This window comes from Solanum verrucosum, unplaced genomic scaffold (assembly GCF_900185275.1).
Source record: "Solanum verrucosum unplaced genomic scaffold, falcon-dt-bn FXZP01000020.1, whole genome shotgun sequence".
NCBI lineage: Eukaryota > Viridiplantae > Streptophyta > Magnoliopsida > Solanales > Solanaceae > Solanum > Solanum verrucosum.
In genome coordinates, this window is record NW_026019903.1 from 160,504 (window position 1) to 182,569 (window position 22,066).

General features: G+C 32.4%; 2 protein-coding genes across 3 annotated transcripts in view; one reads left to right on the plus strand and one right to left on the minus strand.

Annotated features, from left to right (window-relative positions):
* Positions 1–22,066, minus strand: part of LOC125820905 (squamosa promoter-binding-like protein 8) — a 137,761-nt gene that overhangs the window by 103,401 nt on the left and 12,294 nt on the right. The gene's annotated exons all lie outside the window — the stretch shown is intronic.
* LOC125820823 (uncharacterized) lies at positions 152–8,727 on the plus strand. 2 transcript variants are annotated; one of them, XM_049500263.1, is made up of 8 exons: positions 152–214; positions 1,357–1,489; positions 2,162–2,459; positions 2,755–2,883; positions 2,966–3,015; positions 3,583–3,680; positions 3,759–4,046; positions 7,852–8,727. In XM_049500263.1, the coding sequence occupies exons 1-8, from the start codon at positions 167–169 to the stop codon at positions 8,332–8,334; spliced, it is 1,527 nt and encodes a 508-aa protein (XP_049356220.1). In that variant the 5' UTR covers positions 152–166; the 3' UTR covers positions 8,335–8,727. The 2 variants fall into 2 exon arrangements, with proteins under 2 accessions (XP_049356220.1, XP_049356227.1); XM_049500270.1 differs by having other exon boundaries at positions 2,165–2,459.

The window sequence follows — 22,066 nt, forward strand, 5'->3', positions numbered from 1 at the left end:
TTTTTGATGTTTTTCAAATTTTATGATTTTGTTGATCAAAGATATAATTTTTGCAAGTTTTATGTTTGATTATCCGCCCCCTTTTGATGGTTTTTCATATTTGTTACTTAAATTTTGGTTTATGACCAATTTAATTTGCTTGCTTTATTAGCTGTGAGTTTATAATATGGAGGGGAGTAACAATACAACCCAGGAGTCGAGGGAGCCCTTTGTGGTAAGATGCTCGCACCCATGATTACTAATTTATTGGGAAAAAAAACCTTCCCTTAATGTTTTTTTTGCCAGTTTTATGCTAAATAGAAGTACCAATGTTTGAATTCTCCAAGGAGTTTCATTTTGAATACAGCAGTATGTGTAGTGTAAAGCTAATTATAGGGATATTGTGTTTCGTGTTGTATGTTTGAAACTTAAGTGCGAAAAAGGCAGGTCTTTATGGTTTTAGTTGATCCAGGGGTTCTTGGATCAGTTAATGGTACTTCGCGTATGCATTTGTTATGATGTTTTCTTATATGGAACATTTTTGTAATTAGCCCCTGGTTGGGATAGAAGTTTTCGATAGTCCTGGTGTAAGATATTCATCGTATTAATCTTCGTAATGAAGTCGAGAGACAAAATTTGCACAAAATATATTGTGTACCCTCTAAATGGTTCATAACATACTGACATCCTGTTGTTTCATTCACACACTCCATTTTTCACCATGTTCGGGGTTAGCCTCCAGTAAATGTATACAGATCCACTAGCTAACTGCTTAGGTTTGCGTGCTGTGACAATAATAGTTCTGATTTTAGGTAAGTGACTTTTTCAAGCTTCAACTAATAACTTAAGTCATGCTAGGCAACCGTAACCGAAGGCCAATCCTGTATACCCAACCCCCTCTGTTGATGTGAAGTTAGGTCAAACAGGATTTGCAAAGGAATGGAGAAACTGTGGTGGAGGACTGAGTGGTTAAGAATACCAACAGTGCCCACATCTCCTCTTTATTGCCAAATCCACAATTCTACAACACCAAGCCCTATATGTACAGGCAGACTAGATAAGCATAACTGCAGAAGTTTGGCCCATTATCATCCCTACCTGCATTTGACATTTTTGCTTTTCCTCTCACTTACATGGCAAGGTCACTTCCATTTATGCAGACTTGGACTATGGTTGGATATCAGCAATTTGTCCAAGAACTAAGGGCTAAAGTTATCAACTTCTTTAGATATTACTTGGCTTTTATCTTCTTTTTCAAGTGTACATGTTTTTTGATAATCTCTATGTACATCTCTGAAGCATTTGGTCCCTAACTTTCTGAAAGTTTTTCTTGTCTTTTATTATTTGAACTTCATGCGGTCCCCTTTATTTGGCCAGGCAAATGACAGCTCTTTACGAAACAATAGGGTTATCCCTCAGCTACTTACCTCTGTGCCGGCTCTCAATGATGCTGCTTCCTATCTTTCTGAGACGACATCTTTATTTACTCGCTGTTTCATGGATTATTCTGGTGAGCTTCATGAACCTATTCATGTATTCCCTTTCTTTTGCCCTTAGTAAATTTATCTCCTGAGTCATTTAATGATTATTGGTTGAGATAGGTTGTTAGGTGGTTTTTGATCCATTAGGTTTTGTATACTGCATTTGTTTTAGAATTTCAACCTTTTAAAGTCTTCTTTTTATTGTCTTAGAATATTAAGAGAAAAAGTTCCCTTTCTGAATTTGTTGCCAATGTATCCAAGTAATATCTTCCAGGTTAGACTTCCCATGCTGAATTTTGTGGCGAAAGCTAATGGGACATGTGAAACTGTTGATTTTTTACTACTTAGAGTGACATGATTGAAAGTTTGTGTTTATCCTTTTAAGTAAGTGAAAATGAGTGTCTTATTCTTTTGTTTGCATACTTGGATCATATCTGTTTTGAATTGCAACAGTGTATCTTGGTATCACTAGATTTTTAGGTTGAGGCACTAGATATTAGGAATTGAGATTTTAAGCTTTTCTTTCCGTTTTTCCTTTTCCTCTTCGACATAAGATGCTGCATGGTCATAAATATAGTTGACATGATATTAACTCCTGAACTCTGGTGTGACTACATTGGGTATGTTGTTTTAATTTGATGAACTGTGGCGGGTTACCAATTTAGTGCTTGCATGATGTTTTTTCCTGCTTCCAACTGTAGCAGAACCTGCCTCCAGAGGCTTAGGAGGCCAGGAGATGGTTACATTTGGTTCTGCCGAAAGTAGAGGATCCCCAGTCTTAAATACTGCTTCGTCAAGTGGAAGTGATTTAGCTGTTTGTAAAGCATCTCAATCATCTGTTGATGTTCCACTTCTCCATGAAGGATTAAGCAGGACCTTATCTAGAAAATCATCCCAAAGTGGTAATGCAGCCACAAACTCGGAGGACCTATCTGAGGGTTCCAGTGCACAGGTTTTATCAAGGAATACCAGCCCAAATGGTATTTCCATTTTCCAAGGGTACGATTATCTGAATAGATTCAAGTTGGCATGTTAAATTTCCCGTCATATGCTTGTTATACATATGTATGGATAGTCATTGTCATGAAACTACATAGATGCTGCTGTTTTTTAAAATAAAAAATAAAAGTCAAGTTAGAGAATCTTGGAAGCTGTTATATTCCTTTCTTGCAGTCTAAGGACTTCTCTATTTTTTATTCTACTGAACAGTTGGTATTGGTAGTTCTACCCGTTCGTATAATTCGTGCACTTATTGAAGTGCTTCTCCTCATGATTTTTGCATTTTTGTTTTTAGTCTTATAGAGAGGGTGAGAAGGACAGTTCGTGGGTCAGCTGATGATATTGGATGGCTACAACGTGCTTCACATATGCCTCCAGTTGATGATCAAACTGATAGATTTGTGGAAATCATTGATGATATTAGGTAAAAACACCACTTGATGTGTAAATTGACTGCAACTGCCAACTCGGACACAATTTGACTTGTTCTGATCTCTTTTTGTTAGGCATGGTCTACATGGATTACCAAATTCAATGGTTTACTTGTTAGTTCCAGGTAAAAACACCCTTTTCCCATCAATAGTGATTGTAAACAAACCAAAATGGTTAAAATTTGAAATTAGATCTGCCTCAAAGAATTTATGGAAAGCTTTTCAGTTGTACTGTGCCAACACTCGCTTGTGTCAGTACAGCTCTGTGGATTATTTTCCCCAGATTTGCCTGCACTTGTCTTTAACCATATTTAGGGTCATGCTTTACTCAGGACCTTTTAATTATTACCTCCTTCGGTCCAATTTATATGACACCATTTGACTTGACACCGTTTGACTTGACACAAGGTTTAAGAAAGAAGGGAAAAATTTGAAATAAATCATTTTATTAAGGGTAGAAGGGGAATCTTAAAGTTAAATTATTTCTAATTATAGAAAGGTGACATTCTTTTTGGGACAAACGAAAAAGGAAAGCGTGCCACAATACTGGGACGGTGGTAGTAGTTATTACTTATTAGGGGGATGTTGGAAAATTGATCTTACCGTTCAAGGTGTCTTTTAAGATATGAGCAAGCTAATCATCTTTAGTAGCAGATGTCCTGATATTTACTGGTCTTCTTTTCTCTATTCAGGTCTCTTTAGCAATCATGGACCGCTTTATTTTGTCAATACAAAAACAAGCTTTTCAAAAATGGGGCTCACTTGTCATATAGCCAAAATTCATAGTGAGGTATTGGTATTTTTCTTGTTTGTAAACCATGTGTGCAGCTTACTACTTCTGTGAGACTACCTAACATAAAACAAGCAGGCCTGTGTGGAGAAGAATGCGAGAGAAATTAAAGATTACATTGAAGAAATTTATTGGGGTTCCAGGAAACGTGTCTTGCTTCTTGGACACAGTAAAGGAGGAGTAGATGCAGCAGCTGCTCTGTCCATGTATTGGACTGATCTGAAAGATAAGGTTGGAGGGCTGGTTTTAGCACAGAGTCCATATGGTGGAAGTCCAATTGCTTCAGACATTTTACGAGAAGGACAACTTGGTGATTATGTAAACATTCGCAAGCTTATGGAGACCCTCATCTGTAAAGTAATCAAGGTATATCCTCTAGTTGTCGCGTTCTCTGTTATTGATGTGAATCTATTCTTCTAGTGTCGGATTGTCTTGTTTTCTGTCCCAATATTGTATGATCAGATGAAGTTTCTGTCATGCTTAAAATCATCAGTAGTTGTAGAGTAATTCTCTCTTTCACGCTATGGGTCAACGTGTACAAAGAAGAGTAATATGCAAGATCCCTGTGATGTGTGTTTGTTTTCTGTCAAAGATCTTTTGAATTTTGTTTTTGGGGAAACAGAAGAAGTTAAAGGTAAAGATTGTGTTGGAAACCTAAGAAAGTAATTGGAATGGCAGCCAAGACAACGATGGAAGTATGGCTTGATGTTCAAGGAAAGCTCAAATTTGAGGTACTTGTGGGCGTGCAATAATTTAGTGTAGATCTCTACTGAAGTTAGGTCGTCAAAATATGAAATCTGAAAAGGCACCAAGGCACTTACAGAATTCGAGAACTCGTCCAAGATAATTTAGTGGTCTGCCTTTATTCTTCCTGTTATTATGAGGTAATTAATTATTGTGGTCTTTGGAGGAGGAGATCCTGTAGGCCAGATATAAGTAAACTGACATCCATTTTGAAGGCTTTTTCTTGAGTGTGTAATGTGCATCAGAAAGAACTGTATGGTTCCTTTCTTATGTGTGTACACTTGCCCCTCTGCTGTATAGTAATAGCTGGGAGCTAAATTTTGTGTTAATACTATTCATGGATGTTGGGCTTTGTGTAGAAAGTGTGTACAACAAGTGATGGGAAAAAGAGAAAAAGGGGTGGTGTTGGAGATGATTTTAAAACTTGACATGACAGCAGAAGTAAATCGGTATTGTCTGTTGCGTACAAGAGAGAGAGAGAGAGAGAGATTATGAGGGGTTGGAAGGAATTTCAATATAAGCTTTCTTCATCCTCTTACTCCATTCTGGAAAGGGCTGTGTAAGCCTATATTGTGAGAGATTATGCAGAACGCTGTAGGGTATTTTGGTAAAGAAAGTATCAGTGAGCTATTCAGGTATTGTTCTTCAAACCTTTGGGATAAAAGAAATAAGGTATTTTTTAATTAATTTACTGTTTAAAAATGAACCAACCAGATTTTAGAACTAAAACAGTGTCATCAGGGTTTGACATTATTCTGGAATATCTCACTTGTTATTACGATGGATTAGTAGCTTCATGCATATGATTGGCTTCTAACGGAAGGCTGTTACTATATATATGGCCTAGTTATAGATCTTTACTGCTTGATTATGGTTATATTACAACCATGAATAGTGATTTCTTGACAGTATATTAAGCTCCCAACATTGACTCAAAAATGATCAGAAGCTAGTTGTAAATTTTTTGGCGACTAAGCTTGGAACAACTTGTTTTAAGGAATTATAAACAGAAAAAAACACTTGTTTTCTGTTTTTGGAATGATCACTTGTAACCTTCTCCTATAAGGCATGGATAGCAGATTGTGTGGTCCAACAAGCTACATTGACTAACTGATGAAGTGGCTGAAAAAATTTGAGAAACATCTGCTCATCCTTGTTTCAGAGAAAATTAGATGAGTCAAGAGATCCCTTATGAAAGTTTCAAATAACGTTGTTCATGATAAAGGTCATGGCTTAAGCTGATAAGACCTGTAAGTGATGTGAACCTGCAACTTACAGTTTTCTTCAAAGTTATATTATATGACATTTAACTAAAGATGCAGGACAAGAGAAGTAGAGTATATAGTTGGAGTAACATTAAGTTTTTCTTTGTTACTTATTATGGTTATATATTTACTTGCATCCATGTAAGCAGTGTATGTAATGTGTATCCGTTGTATATAACATAATATTGTATATGTAAGTTGTTAGCGTTCTGGACTTTCTCCTCCTCCTTTTCAATGCAGAAACACTGTTTGAAAAGTGTGAGATAATATGTCACCTATTCATCATCGATTGCGTTAGCTGAAAAGGATTTACAATGGTTCTGTGCTACACTTCTCATTAGTTTTATTGTTCTGGGTTGGATGCTTTGATTCGTTGACATGATGGTAGAGTCAAACTTGGAGAACTTGTTTTTAGGATCATTTTTTCTCTATTTGTTAGATTTCTCTGGGTTTTTCTTTCTCAATTCAGCCCATCTAGTCACTAACTTACTCTAACCTCATTCCTTATCCTGTTGAGATTACTTCCTTTATCTGGGACTGGGAACCTAAATAAGCCACAAAAACATAAAAGTGATCAAAATAAGCCACTACTTTAGTAAGTAACTAAAATAAGCTTAGTGGAAGAAAAAATTCCACTTTATCTAATATTCTAAACGTTTTCCGTTAGTCTCATAACGTGTATATTTTAATATATAACGGAATTATTTTCTACACTTTATAAAATGGAACTATTTCTTACACTTTATAAAGTGGAACTTTTTCTTACACTTTATAAAGTGGAAGAAAATCTTACACTTTACAAAGTGGAAGAGAAAATTCCACTTTACAAAGAGGAATATTTTCACGTTTTTATCTCTTTTGCAGTGTTTGTCATACAATTATATTGATTTGACATATCATAAAAACGGAAAAAATTATTACACTATGTATTTTTATTTTTTTATTCTGAAAAATCCTCCAATCTCTATTTAAGGAGGACGTTCAAACATTAATTGGTAGCACCTACAACGTACTTTCTATATTTGTTCATTTCAATCTCAAAAAAAAAATGTCTTCTAAACCAAAAGTTAGAGTTTTGATTTATTGGGATGGCGAAATTATACATGATGGAAATACCGTTTATTATAATTGTCCTCCCAAACACAATGCTAAATATTCAATTAATGTCCGATATCATAAATTTTTTTCATCAATTTATAAAAGATTGGGTATAAACAATACTGTTTATAATTTGATTATAGTCGTAAAATACCCTACTTCATTTTTATCACAAGGACAAGTAAATTTTGGAGAGTGGATTATCTATAATGACGAATCGTTGACCGACTTTTTGAGGGTTCCGGATGACTACATAGATCAAATCAAGTAAACAATACTTGAAATCTATGTTAGGAAGGAGCCTAAGACTAGTCAACAACGTTCTCCTTTATCGGTCGATGTCCATCCACTTTATAAAAAGTGTAATAAAAAGTTCCACTTTATTAAGTGTAAGAAAAAGTTCCACTTTATAAAGTGTAAGAAATAGTTCCATTTTATAAAGTGTAGAAAATAATTCCGTTATATATTAAAATATACACGTTATGAGACTAACGGAAAATGTTTAGAATATTAGATAAAGTGGAATTTTTTCTTCCACTAAGCCTATTTTAGTTACTTACTAAAGTAGTGGCTTAATTTGATCACTTTTATGTTTTTGTGGCTTATTTAGGTTCCCAGTCCCTGTATCTGCTACATGTTCAGTTGTTTCTCAGAACTTACAGGCCTCTTCGTTAGCCTTGCGACTCCTTCCTAGAAAAGAGACAAGGTTTTCAAATCCATGCGTAAACCCTAGGATCAAGTTACACGTGTGGGAGGGTGTCATAGCAACTATCCCTAATGGGTTATGATAGTCCTAAGCTACTCTACACATTGCCTTTTATGGGTTGAATGTCCAGATACTTCCACATCAAGATTTACATTCTGGATGTTCCTTAAACACACCTATCTCTTGACTTGGATGTTCTTAGCATGATGGTTGATTTTCTGGTGCTCATAGTAAGCAAAACGAAAAAAAAAAAATCCAAACAGTCCAAGCTCCACATGTCAAATATATGAGGAATTGTTTTCTTGCTGAGTGTTTGCATTTTGTGTTAGGTATTCTAATATCTGCTGCTGTTTTGAAGGGGGACTTGCTAGCTTTGGAAGATTTGACTTATGAGAGGAGGAAGGAATTCTTGAGCAAATACCATTTGCCAAGGGAGCTTCCTGTTGTTTCCTTCCGAACGGAAGCTAGCATTTCTCCAGCAGTTTTAGCCACATTATCTCGTGTGGCACATGCAGAACTGCCCACATTTTCCGCTGCCCAACCTGCAACTACATTCCCAGTAGTGATGCCTCTTGGTGCTGTGATGGCTGCATGTGCTCAGCTTCTTCAGATCAGGTATGGTGAGAAGAGCGATGGGCTTGTTACTTGTTGTGATGCAGAAGTCCCTGGCTCGGTGGTGGTTAGGCCAAAACGGAAACTGGATCATGCTTGGATGGTATATTCTGAATTAAATGATAACCCGACAGAGGCTGATGCATCTCAAGTTTGTGAAGCTCTTCTAACATTACTAGTAGAGGTAGGACAGAGGAGAAGACATGAACTATCAAACAAAGATGAATGAAGTGTATACAAGAACATCCTCCGGTTTCTGGATATTGATGCTTAACCTGTTTCCACGAGGTGTTTCATCCATCATGTCATAATATGTTTCGATCGTTTATGTTAGAAATTCAGGTGAATAGGATATATAAAATTATCACATGCATATTGACCCCTGCCCCTCTTCCCTTTTCTATAATTGAAAAAAAAAGGGAAGGAATGTGGCTGGAAAAAAAGGGTGAAGAATGAAGCAAATTCCTGTAACTTATGATGTGGTAAAAAAGTGTCTCAAGAGTCTTATTCTGATGTGCAGATTTGCTTCATCTCTGAGTTCTCTTGTTTATTTCTTAGCTTGTCCATTTGTTCTTAGAAGTTGTAAATTCACTAAGGTTTATGGTCTAATGGTACTTATATTCCACATAAGAGATTTTAAGTTCGAACCTTATAAATGAGAATTTTCTAATCGGAAGTGTTTTTCTCTTTAATAGATCATATTGCAGAAATTCGAATTAATCTTGCCAATACATGTGTGTGAGAAACTGACCACCCTGAAGAATGGGATGTAAATTTGAGTTATACGACAAAAATATAATTCTGATCGATTAATATAGGACAGTGATGATTACAATAATATTCCCCAAAAGCAGAATATTACGCTTACTGTGGTAAAATGGTTGGTCTTGAAATTTTTGTCCTCTGACAAATATTTTTTATTTAGGAAAGGAAAAATTATTTAAATATACGTTTTATTTTAACATAATCTCTAGAATTTTCAATCATTTAAATATTTTCAAAATTCTCATCTCGGATACATCACTCCTCTCTCGCTGATTCATCCTGATCCCCCCTCTGATACATCCCTCCCCTCTCGGATACTTTCCTCCCCTATGTATTTGGATGTCATATCCCCTCTCTGATATATACTCCCCTATGAGTACTCCTCTATGTATTTGGATGTCATATCCCCTCTCTGATATATACTCCCCTATGAGTACTCCTCTATGTATCTGGATATCTAATGATGTATCCGAAATTCATAAATTTCAAGGATTGTAATTTGGGAGAATTTTTTTTAGAAAAATAATGTAATTAGCTCTTAACAAGACGTGATTTGTGTAAATTATACTTTAAAATGACCTGCTGAAAAAATTGGCTAGAAAGTGTTTGTTGTCCACCAGATAGAAGTTTTAACTTTTGTGTATTAGGCAGAACTTGTGGGTAGTTAAACAAGTTCACTATCATGAAATATATCCTAAACATCTGCTTTATAGACCAAAGTTAGAATTTACATATATCCAATCCAATCGTGGTTAATTAAACATGTTGATCACTGTCTTAAAATATTCAAAATAATTTTACATCCGATAGACAACAATAACTTTACCCATCGAGTTTTCCAAAACAAAGTTTTTTTTTTATAAAAAAAAATTGTTAAGCAAAACCAAAAAAATCATGACCACCCCTCGTGGAGTTAATTTGTAACCTAAAAAAGAAAAAGAAACAAACCAAAAAATGATTGTTTCCATGGTAGAGAACAAAAGATGATAACGTATTTTAACTTAGAAAGCACCAATTTGGTTGCCGTTTTGACGTTTGTGTGTTGACATGTTTCATGCATTTTTGTGTGTATACAGTATGAGTGATGAGTGTTTGTTCAAAAATCATAATCAAATCAAATTAAAAAAGAATAGTCCTTTTTTTATTTTATCTGTTTGCTAACTTTAGTTCAATAAATCCACTGACTTGGGTCAATTTCTTGTCTCCTTTTTAACTTTTTAGTACACTACATTATTCATATGTTCTATCACGTGTTGCATTTCATCACCCCTACTTCCCTTCCGTTCAAAACTTATCTGTATCGAGTATTTATGAAAAATATATATAATAAGAGCGGACTTAGGTCATATGATGGGGGTTCTCGAGAATTCATTATTTCGTTTTCACATTTATTAATTTTTTCCATTCTTGGCTAATATTTGCATTAATTCTATGTTTGGTTGGAGGTATTAGATAGTCATTGAATAACTTATCCTAGCATAATTAACTATGAAGTAATTTGTTCCTAATTACCAAACAATCCCTTATTGTGTTACCCAATCAAAAAACAGGTGGAGAGACACCACATGATATTATGGAGTACCTTAAATTGAAAGGTGGCTTACCATAGTCCACATTTTTTGTAGTTATTATTATTAATAATAGTAACAATTATGAAGAGGACAAATAGACAATTCACTCAAGTCTTTGGATTCCTCCATGTTCTAATGTTCTCAATCTCCAAGTACACTTGGTATTAATACCTTTATATCATTTATTGGTTTTTATTGGTTTTTTTTGGTAATCGGTATCTAAAACGCACTAACTCTTAATTTGAAAATTGTATTGAGTAGGCTCATAATATTCCCCCCCCCCCCCCAAACGAAATGGAAAAACTATCTAACTACATAAATATTTCTATTATATTTATCAATTTTCTCTATAATTTGAAATGATTACATTTTATATTTCTAATTAATAATTTCATATCAGATTTCAAGTTAGATACATGTTTTTGCTTTCAGATTCATTGAAATTGGAGAGAGGCGAGTGAACACAAGAGGGAGGCAAATGAGATTTGTCTAGGTATCCTAAATACATGTGAATCAGTACACTAGATACATGTAATGTGTGTATTTGGTGTGATTCACATATATCTGGGATATGAATAATAGGAGAGTGACAAGCGAGATGTGAGGGATGCGAATGAGATTTGTATATATATCTAAGATACATATGAATCCACTTGGATATAATGTATTTAGAGCAAATTATACCGAATTTTGACCCAATATCCCTAGATACATATTGTATATAGACATATATGAACATATTTGAACGCACCAAAATCTGATAGGATTCGTAATATTGCGAATCACCGTATATCTAAGTAACTAGTTTTAAAACTAATTAATGAGATTTCTGTAAGTTTCTCAAAAAAGATTCATTCCTAAAGATCGAATTCAAAATCTCAGGCTGAAAATGAAGAAATCTCATTTATCGTCCTTATGTAGTACCCGTTTGGATTAACTTATTTTTAGGTGTTTTTGACGTTTAAGATTATTATTTTTTAGTTTTGGAGGTGTTTGAAAATGTTATAAAGTAATTTTTATAAGCACCCACTTTTAGGCAAAAAAAGTTTTAAAATAAGTCAAAAATAGGGTACCATCTATAAGCTCATGCAAACAGGCTCGTAGTATCAAAGTCCTAGGAGAAATAATTAAGCAAGCACTAGCAATTTACAAAAATTAAACATGCCTAAATATTTGTCAATATTTTTTCTTTAATTAGATGGAGTAGGACGAGAGCTCCATTATGAGCATCTACCTTTTTGTTTTTCAAAGAGTACGTTAATAGCCAAAATAATTGGACAGAAATTTCCACTAATTAATTTCTTTAGACCTTCCCAAATCAAAGGCCCCATTTTATAAATTATTGTTATAGAGCAATAGAATTTTTTTTAAAATTGTTTTTTTAAAAAAAATTTGGAATGTTATAGAGGTTATTTGGAATGTAATTATTCAGATAAATACTTGAGTTTCATGACAAACATGCGATGTGATGAAAAGAACAATTTAATGATGATATTAATTTTTTTTAAAAATGAATTAAAGTGTCTTGTAGTATTTTCTTACTGGTCAAAGCTAGTTTTTCAATGCAATGTTTTAAATGTAAGAACTATTGTAACATCTACTAAGTAGTACAAAATTGAGATCATTAAAAAATAGAAATTCATTTATAAAAATATATTTTTTTACAACGAATATTTCTTAAATAGATGTTGTCAAAGTCTTGGTTCATAAAATTACCAGATTTTCCATCAATACTTAAAGCTAGCAAGTAATCGTTAAATGACCAAGACATATACAAGATGATATTATTGTTACAAAATAAAAACAAATTAAATGAAAATATATGAATTTTTTATTAATTAATTTTAAGACCACTTCTTCAAATGTGACTTAGGTCATCAATTTTATTGAGCCGTCCGTTTATAACTGATTTTCATCTTTAAGCCTATGCTTCGTTTGTTCTCTTTCTTTCCATTCCCTGTTCATTAATTAGTCATTGTCAAACTAATTATGATTATTAATTGACCTTAATTAATTAACGAATAATTGGAGAGGTCCATTTATACTCTACTAAACAAATGGTCTCAATCTATCCTATGTCATATTTATTTCCTTTCGTTTATTTTCACCTGTCAATTTTAAAATTTACACGTCTATTAAAAAACAACAATTAAAAAAATCTTGATATGTAAAACGCGCTATAATCGTTACTAATTATTAGCAAGCATGCATGATCAAATGTTATATCAATCAAATGTGATTGGTCGGCGGGAACCAGACATTATGGGTTTATAATCGTTGATAGTGATTTATTTTGTTAATTAATATAATGTTTATTAAGAATTCTAAAATCTCCAACGTGAGATGTGTACATATACGTTGAACATGGACATTAATCATAGTTTAAGATGCACTGATCCGTAATCGTCACCTGATGTTACTTCTTGATTGGATTGCATAATAATTAGTGTCTCATATATAATACATCTACGCCCTTAACGGAAGGCGGACTGATAAAGATGGATTGACAGACTTGTAGGTTGACAAGTTTTTGAAGATGAGGTGTACATGAAACCTAAGACGAATATTATTATTAGAATGAAAGAGAAAAAGTAAAGATTTTCATAAAACATAACTCACATTCATACGGTGAACGCTTTTAACACAAAGTCGTGACTTGTGCATAGCTAGGGCCTAGGCTCATGACAAACAGCTATAGTGTCATGAATCCTTTTTGAATAATTATGTCGATTACACACTTAATATTTTTATTATTTTTGTGATTTGAATTCTTGTATCTTAGATATTCTTTGAACGTTATTGATCATTAGATCACACTCTTTATCGTTGAACGATTTTCTTTTCTTTTATTGGTTGAATGGTCAAATTAAATTGGAGAGTCAAAAAAGTTGTGATGCCACGAGATACAGGTGGGAGGAAAAGAAAAAGAATCCAACTTTCTTCTACTTTTTTTCATGTTTCCAGAAAATAAAAAAGGAGAAAAGGAAATAAATGCATCTATTGCTTTTTCTCTCCACAAAATTAAATTAAATTAAATTAAAGGAGTGAGTAGTTGAACACTTTTGATTCATCTCTCCTTTATTGTTCTTTACATAATAATTAATATAATATAAATAAATAAATTACAAGAAAAAGAAAATACATCCCACCCACACCCATCTCAATCTCAGGTGGAGGGAGGAAGTAAAAATTTGTCTGCATCGAATAATATCTATATCGAATTAATTAATTTAGCATTATCAATTAAAAATCAAAATAACACTATACACAATTAAGTGATATATAAACAAATGTATAAAAAAGAATATGTATTTATATTTATTGATTCAATATAAATATTTGATCCAAATAAATTTTTATATGAAAGGGCGTGAAGTGAAGAAGAGCACAAATCATCATATATGGAATATAATAAACAATAAATTGTTGCTTATTTCTCTTTTTTTTTTTCAACCTTGGCATATAATGCTTTCTAAAGATTGACTTAAACGTTAAAGTTTTAACAGTAAATGTGTAATTTAAATTATCATATCTTAAGCTAAAGCGTGTCAAATTAGTAAGAAAAAATAAAACAAAAAAGTAGGCAAAAATAACAGTAAATTCCTAATTATTATATATAGATTGATTGATACGTAACAACGGTAAGATAATGACACTATGGTTTACAGCTATAAATTGTTAAATTTCACTAATTAAGTTAAATACGCAATTCTAATTAGTTTTAATTTGAAATTTACTTATTTATACTTATAATACTCGGAAAAAAATTATACCATTAATTATAGCAGTTACTTGTGTTATTGTTCGGGTTACTAATTTATTTCACTTATAAGCGATCTATCGATGGGAAATTATTTTGCTTTAGACATTCGAATCGATATTTTTTACCCAATATTTATTTAGCAACTTAAGTCCAAAAATAATGATATTCTATAGTTAAATTTGTATCCTAGCTCTAAAATCATGTTGAGGAGAATATTCTTTTCTCCTAAAATCACAATATATAGGCATATACTTAAAAATAATAGGAAGTAGAATTCAATGTTAGTTGACTTTTTTATTTGCGATATTAATACATTGTATACATAGTATGATATACATCGTATGATTTTGATTTATTTTCGATATACACGAAAGTTATTTAGTTAAACTAATATATTCTTCGGTATAAAAGAGATATAGTGTTATGTATATTTTCATAATATGTAAGTATATCTAGAATAACTTACTCTATATGTGTTTTACACTATTTGACTATCTTTATTCTTATCATTTATATACATATTTGAAGATGATCCCAATTCCCATTGACACTGAATCTTCACAATATGTATATTTGAAAGTTTGTCTAGTCTTTCATAGTGTGTATATTTGTATGTATATCTTTTACTACGTAATATGTATAACTGAATGTATATTTATTTATTTATAAGATATGTATCTGAGTATATCTAAAACATTTCATAATATATATTTAACTGTATAAATGATACTTATATGATTATATCTCAATACACATGAGCATAAATAACTGATGCGAATAAATATTTTTAGTTGATAGGGTACTCTTTGTCCATACAGTACCTCGAGCAAAATTTGCATGTGCGAAAATGAAATATAGACACTATTATTCAAGCTTACGTATTATGATCAATAGCAACTTAAAATTAAATTAATACAATAATTAATATTAAAAGGATTGTGTTGGACAACTTCCAATAACTTTAAATTACATAATACTCAGCAAATCTCAAATGATGCCAGAATATTTTGTCCTCTTTTAATACCCAAGCATTTAGAATTCTATATAAAAAATACGTATATAATAAAGAAAAAAAGATGCTGATTTTCTTGAGACATAATCATGATACATCTCAATCGACCCTACCAAACAAAAAAAGATATTAACAATAATCACATAAATATAAATTTGTTTCAATTAATTTGACAAAAAATGTAACAAACTAGTCAATTAGTTTTGTAGATTTTTGTAAAACTAAATAAATTACGAGAGATCTTTATGTTTACAATAGAAACTAAGATATCTGAAAAGTCATATTCTTCTCCGTTGTAGTTAAATAAAGATTAAAAAAAGGGGTCCTTGGAGGGGTTGGGGGAGTTGCGGGGGCGGGGGGAATAATATGATGTTCCATCAATCATATGAATATTTTGGGAAATGTTCATTCAACAAATGGGCCCTTTTAAAATGGAGTTTTGAAGAATCAACTACATTTTTCTTCATAAGATTCCAAGTTTTCAATACTTTTTTCTCCATTTGCTCATTGGATTCTTTATGCATTATAATTTGTAAAAAATTAGCTAGGTTGGCCCCATGAGCTTACAACTCTTTCATGATGACTACTTTCAATTTTATAGTGACTAAATGCTTCTCATATTATTAATTAGATGGGTCCTTAATTAATTATACAAATAAAAAGAAAATGTGAAAAAATAGAGAATAATGATTTTATAAACTTAGGAAGATTTTCTTGGGTCCAAGAGATTAGATTTGTCTCTTCCTTTGCCACTCCTTCCAATAACACAAAGAACTGTGTCCAAATTATGGAGTAGGAGAGAGTGACTTTACCCTAAAATATTAATATTAGATAGTGATGCTGAGGTCACAAGTCACTAAATAAATAGTGGTTTATGGAAACTCTTATTTTCATCTCCTCAATAATATGCCCTTTATTCTATTTTATTAATTCAACTAGTAAATTTTGTAATTACTTTCTCTAATTTTAAATAAATATATTTTGTAAAACATTGAAGAAGAAGAAAAAGAAGTTTCTATTATTATTTTGCTTCAAATTAGTATAGTCTTAATAAAATGCGACATTTTGAAAAAATAAACTATAGTTTAGAAAATAAAACTATATGATTAAATTATTAAAAAAGACAGTACTTGAAAGACAGATGATGCATAAGAAGATGTACACACAAAATTGCAATCTTAATAAGAAGATGTACACACAAAATTGCAATCTTAATAATTGTTGGATTTCAAGGACTACCATCTTTTACTATTATTTTATTTTTCTTAGTATATATTACTATTATTTTCACTCACTTTATTGATCATAATGTCACAATTGTTCTAAAATTCAGAATTTTAATAGTAGGTCATGACATTCCCTCATAGTTTTGAATAGGCGAAATCATGCTGAAATGATTTTTCTCCACGGGTGATTGATTCGATATTATTTTTTCAATTGAGATTTCATAATATTTTAACTTGATTTCAGTGTTACTTTTGTCTTAATTTGGAAATAGGTGACTAGGACAATAATACACTCTATAACTATATAGCTTTCTAAAGGGATTTCTTAGCAGAGAGGACAACAAATTAATTAAGTGGTGATGACTAACTAATTGGTAGTAAATGCCATCAAAATAGCTAACTTTTACTCAATCATTGGAATCTAAATTGTCCTCTAAATATCTCTAAGATAAAAAGTTAACCCAAATTAAAGGTGAATGAATGAAGTGGCTTTCCCTTTTTCTAAACTTTTCTTTTAATCATATATGGTGATTTTGACTCACAGAAAAAAAGTTGTAATCATTTAGTCATATTATTAATTGTCAAGTAAATTCTTAAGCAAGCAATTTTAAGAACAAACGTACACGTTAATACATGTCACCCTTTTTATTGGATTTTTGGGTTATTGTTTGTTTAATTAAATTAAACCTTATAAATTACCTACTAATTAAGTGTGTTTATATATATTTTGTAGTTATGTTGGTGTCTGGTTTTCTGGTCTTGATTCCTTAATTGGGGGGTTGGGTAATTGAAATAAAGTAGAAGTAGAGGAACTAGGTAGAAAAAGATTTTGGTCCTGATTTTTATGTGTTTAATGTTGGAGATGACCCTCTCACTTTGAAAGAAGCATTATCTTCATATGATTCCAGTTTTTGGAAAGAGATTGTAAATGATGAAATGGAATCACTGATTTCTAATAAAATTTGGAAGTTAGTTGATTTACCACCGGGTTGTAAAACTATTGGTTGCAAATGGGTCTTAAGAAAAAAGTTGAAACTGGATGGATCTATTGATAAATATAAGGCAAGACTATAGTTGCAAAAGGTTTTAAACAACTAGAAGGCCTATACTTTTTTGATACTTTTTCATCGGTAACAAGAATTACATCCATAAGACTTTTAATTGTTATGGCTGCAATTTTTGATTTACTTTCATCAAATGGATGTAAAAACTGCTTTTTTAAATGGAGACCTAAATGAGGAAATTTATATGGAACAACCCGAGTCTTTTGTTGAAGCAGGCCAAGAAAGCAAAGTGTGTAAACTTACTAAATCCCTATATGGCTTGAAACAGGCACCAAAATAATGGCATGAAAAGTTTGATTCCTGCATGATTGAAAATGGGTTTAAAACAAATGAGTGTGATAAGTGCATATATCATAAGTCATGAAATAATTCACACGTGATTATTTACCTATATGTTGATGATTTTTTGATCTTTGGCTCTAACATGAATGTTATTGATGAAGCTAAGAATATTATTAGCAGCCATTTTGATATGAAAGATCTTGGTGAGGCAAATGTTATTCTTGGAATAAAAATAACAAGAACATGTGATGGAATTTTCCTTGACCAGTCATTATGTTGAGAAAATTTTGAAAAAATATAACTTTCTTGATTGCAAGCATGCTGCAACTCCTTTTGACTCAAGTGTTCACTTATTTCCTGTTGAAAGTGAAAATGATGTAATAAATCAAAAGGAATATGCTAGCATAATCAGAAGTTTGAGGTATGTGACTGATTGCATTAGGTCTGATATTGCATATGCAGTAGGAGTACTTGCAGGCTTACAAGCAAGCCAGGTAATGAACATTGGCATGCTATAACAAGAGTTATGAAATATTTAATTGGAACAAAAAATTGTGGTTTGTTCTATAAAAAATATCTTGTTGTACTTGAAAGCTTTTGTGATGCAGATTGGAACACTTTATCAGGTGATTCTTGTTCTACCACTGGTTATGTCTTTACTTTAGGTGGTGGTGCTGTTTGTTAGAGATCAAAAAAGTAAACTATTATTGCTAACTCTACCATGGAGACTGAACTAATTGCTTTAGCTTCAGCTAGTGAGAAAGCGAATTGGTTAAGAAATTTGTTATTTGAAATACCTTATTTTGAAAAAACCAATTCCTCATATTTTAATTCATTGTGATAGCACCGCTGCGATTGGTAGAGTTCAAAATCGTTACTACAACGATAAATTCAGACATATAAGAAGGAAACACAGTAATGTAAGATCGTATTTGACAAATGGTACCATCAATGTTGATTATGTCAAATCTTGTGATAATCTTGCAGATCCTCATACTAAGGCCTTAACAAGAGAAAAGGTATGGAGCACATCGAGGGGGATGGGATTGAAGCCTATAAATCCTTGAGTCATATATGAGGAAACCCAACCTGGGGACTAGAGATCCTATAACCAGGTTCAAAGGGAAAAACTAATCATATGATGACTTGTTGTGAAAAATGCACTATCTTTTTATTCCCTCCCTATGATGTGAGTGCATTGTTTCTTGTAGTTTGTGAAGGTTGAGTTGATAAAACTCTTAATGAATATCTGTAGCCCGCATGGGTGGAGTTTTAAGCTTACATGAGCACTCTCGACAGATTTCACTTATGTGAGTGTGGAAGTAAGTCGTTTCCTATGAGAATTTGGCTTATTCTCAAAAGCACTCATGAAACCGGGATAGCACATGACCATAACGTGCTGGCTTTTAAAGCTAATGTCAACACCTTGATTATTATGTGTGAGCAGTGATATTTTCTTTCCCTTAAGCAGTCATAGTTCAAGTCTGAGACCACTACAACTCTGGAGTAAACATTACTGTTTCACTAATTGGAGGTTCAATGCAGAGCACACATTCATTATGCATAGTAGTCTTCCTTCAACTGATGTTAGTGTAGGGCATTTTAATATTAAAAGAAATATTGCATTTTTAAAAAAAAGAATTAGGTAGTGACAAAATATTTTGTTCAATCTTTTGACCCCCACTATTTTTAAAATCAAAAGGAAACCTATTTTCATAAAAAATAGCATTACCTGATTCTATCACAATATTATCTTCAAGACTAAAAAATCTATAGGCTATTTGAAGAATAACCAAGAAAAGTACAAGTAGTAACTTTCTTACCTAACTTTGTAATCTTAGATCCATTAGCCTCACAAAGGCTAGACAACCCCAAACTCTTAGATATCATAAACTTGGATTGTAACCTTTCCACAATTCAAAAGGTGTCAGTTTAGACTTTTTATGAGGCATACGATTCAACACATAACAAGCAATTAAAATAGCTTCACCCCAAAAATTTAAAGGTGCATGTGACTCAATAAGCATGACATTAGTCAATTCAACCAAAGTTCTATTTTTTCCTTTCCGCTACTCCATTAGATGAAGAAGAGTAAGGAGGAGTAGTTTCATGAATTATTCTCAATGATCTAACAAAAGAATTAAACTCATTTGACTCATATTCACGGCCTCTATCACTTCTAATTCTTTTTAGTTTTCTTCCAAACTGATTTTCAACCTCATGGAGATAAGTTTTGAAATTTTCAAAAGCATCACTTTTATTTTTCATCAAGTAAACATATGCAAACTTAGAAAAATCATCAATGAAAGTGATAAAATATTTATTACCTCCACGAGTTAAAATTTCACCAAGTTCACAAATATCAATATGAACTAATTCTAACAAATTGGTTTTTCTTTCAACTTGAAAATGAGGCCTTTTAGTGATTTTGGCTTTACTACAAGCCTCACACTTTTCAAAATTCTTTTTAATCATTAGGATTAATCCTAAACTACTCATGATTCCAACATAACGATCATTAATATGACACAAACGAGCATGCCAAAAATTTGTAGAAGAAAAGCATATAAACAGAAGTAGAAACTTTATTCATTTCAACATTCAGTTTGAACATCCCATCACATGCATACCCCTTTCCCACAAAAATACCCTTCTTCACTATTACATATTGATCAGATTCAATAATCTGTTTAAAGCCTACTTTATTAAGAAGAAAACTAGACATCAAATTTTTCCTCATAGAAGGAGTATAAAGTACATCTTTCAAAGTTAATACCCTTCCAGAAGTAAAACACAATTCGACATCTCCCTTTCCAAGCACTTGAGTAGTGTGAGCATCACCAAGCATGATGATTTTGGGCTCCTCAAAATGAGTATATTTCTTATACCAGTTTTTGTCATAACAGACATGACGATTTGCAGCAGAATCTGTCCACCATCCATCAACATTCTCAACCATGTTTATGTTGGTAATCACCGCCACAAAAGGTTCTTCGGTAACGTTTGCCTGAGGGTTAGGACCACATTTCCGAAATCTGCAAAATCGAGCAATATTCCCACTCTTGTCACAAACAAAGCATGGTCCCTTGTCTTGAACTGTTGATTTTGTGCTTGGATATTTTCACCATTATTTTTCTTGGGAGGTCTACTATTATTTTTCTTAAATTTTTTCTTCTTAGGCTTCAAAGAAGTATTTTTGTGAGTTTCAAGAGTAGTATTATTTGAAGTAATTAAATTTACCTTCGTTGTGACGTTGCTCTCTTCTGTTTGTAAAAGTGCATCTTGGCCCCTTGCCTCTTCACCATCGTACTTTTCCACTTTCTCATGATGAGTAATAAGTTCATCATCATCCATGGAGGTATCATCAACTTTATTAGGATTCTTCTCAGTTAACACATAAGAAACATTGAGAAGACTTAAGTAGAAAAATACTTTACCCTTCCATCTCTTGAAATGGTTACCACTGAACCGAAATGGCTTGTTAAGGTCTCCCATCTTGACATCCGTGGTTTTTTCAATTGTAGTCATTCTGAATCTCCTTAAAATTGTTAGTGAAAACTTACAAGATAACAAAAATACAAGATTACAATTGAAAATAAAATCAAGAAAATAAATCTCTTTAGGCTGAGGCGCGGATATCTCGCTCTCTTTAAGGAGATTCAAGTCCACTGCATCAAATGTTTTCACCGATCCAACAATAGTTTTTCTTGACTTGTCCCCTTCAGGATACAACAGTCTAATCACAATATATAACTCTGGACAAGATTTGAGTCCAAAGCTCCACAACAAGAACACCTCCCTTCAACTAATAAGAACTCTCTTTTTGACAAACATTTATGCACTCTATATTTTTCTTATATATATTGTGTGTTTCAAACCAAATGAAGACCATCACTATTTATACTAGAAGAAGTCTTCCTAGCAATGAATAGGAAGATAAATGGTGTGTTGTAAATAGTGAAGATAATGGTCTTAGGAGTTACATATGTTACAAGGTATAATGGAGGAATAAAGAGTAAGAAGTAAATGGGATAAGAGGCTAACAACCACCAACGCCTTGCACCTGCTGCAGTTGCACCAAGGAATCAGTAACATATGCAATTAATGCAGGACGGGGCGGGTTGCGGGTATATGTGATTTTATGTGGGTTCAAACTTAATTTTAACTTTTTATATGTTATAAAAGTGATAGGAAATAAATTCTTTAAAGTACTAAAATAGTCAAGATAGTAAATGAAAATGACTCAATAAAAAATAATACAATTTCTTACATGTTTCC

What these genes read in the sequence shown, in the direction of transcription:
- LOC125820823 (XM_049500263.1), top strand. Translation starts at nt 167, where the DNA reads ATGGAGGGGAGTAACAATACAACCCAGGAGTCGAGGGAGCCCTTTGTG. An exon ending in GGTATTTCCATTTTCCAAGG is followed by an intron (nt 2,460 to 2,754) that starts GTACGATTATCT and finishes TTTTGTTTTTAG; the next exon opens with TCTTATAGAGAGGGTGAGAA. An exon ending in GAAATCATTGATGATATTAG is followed by an intron (nt 2,884 to 2,965) that starts GTAAAAACACCA and finishes TCTTTTTGTTAG; the next exon opens with GCATGGTCTACATGGATTAC.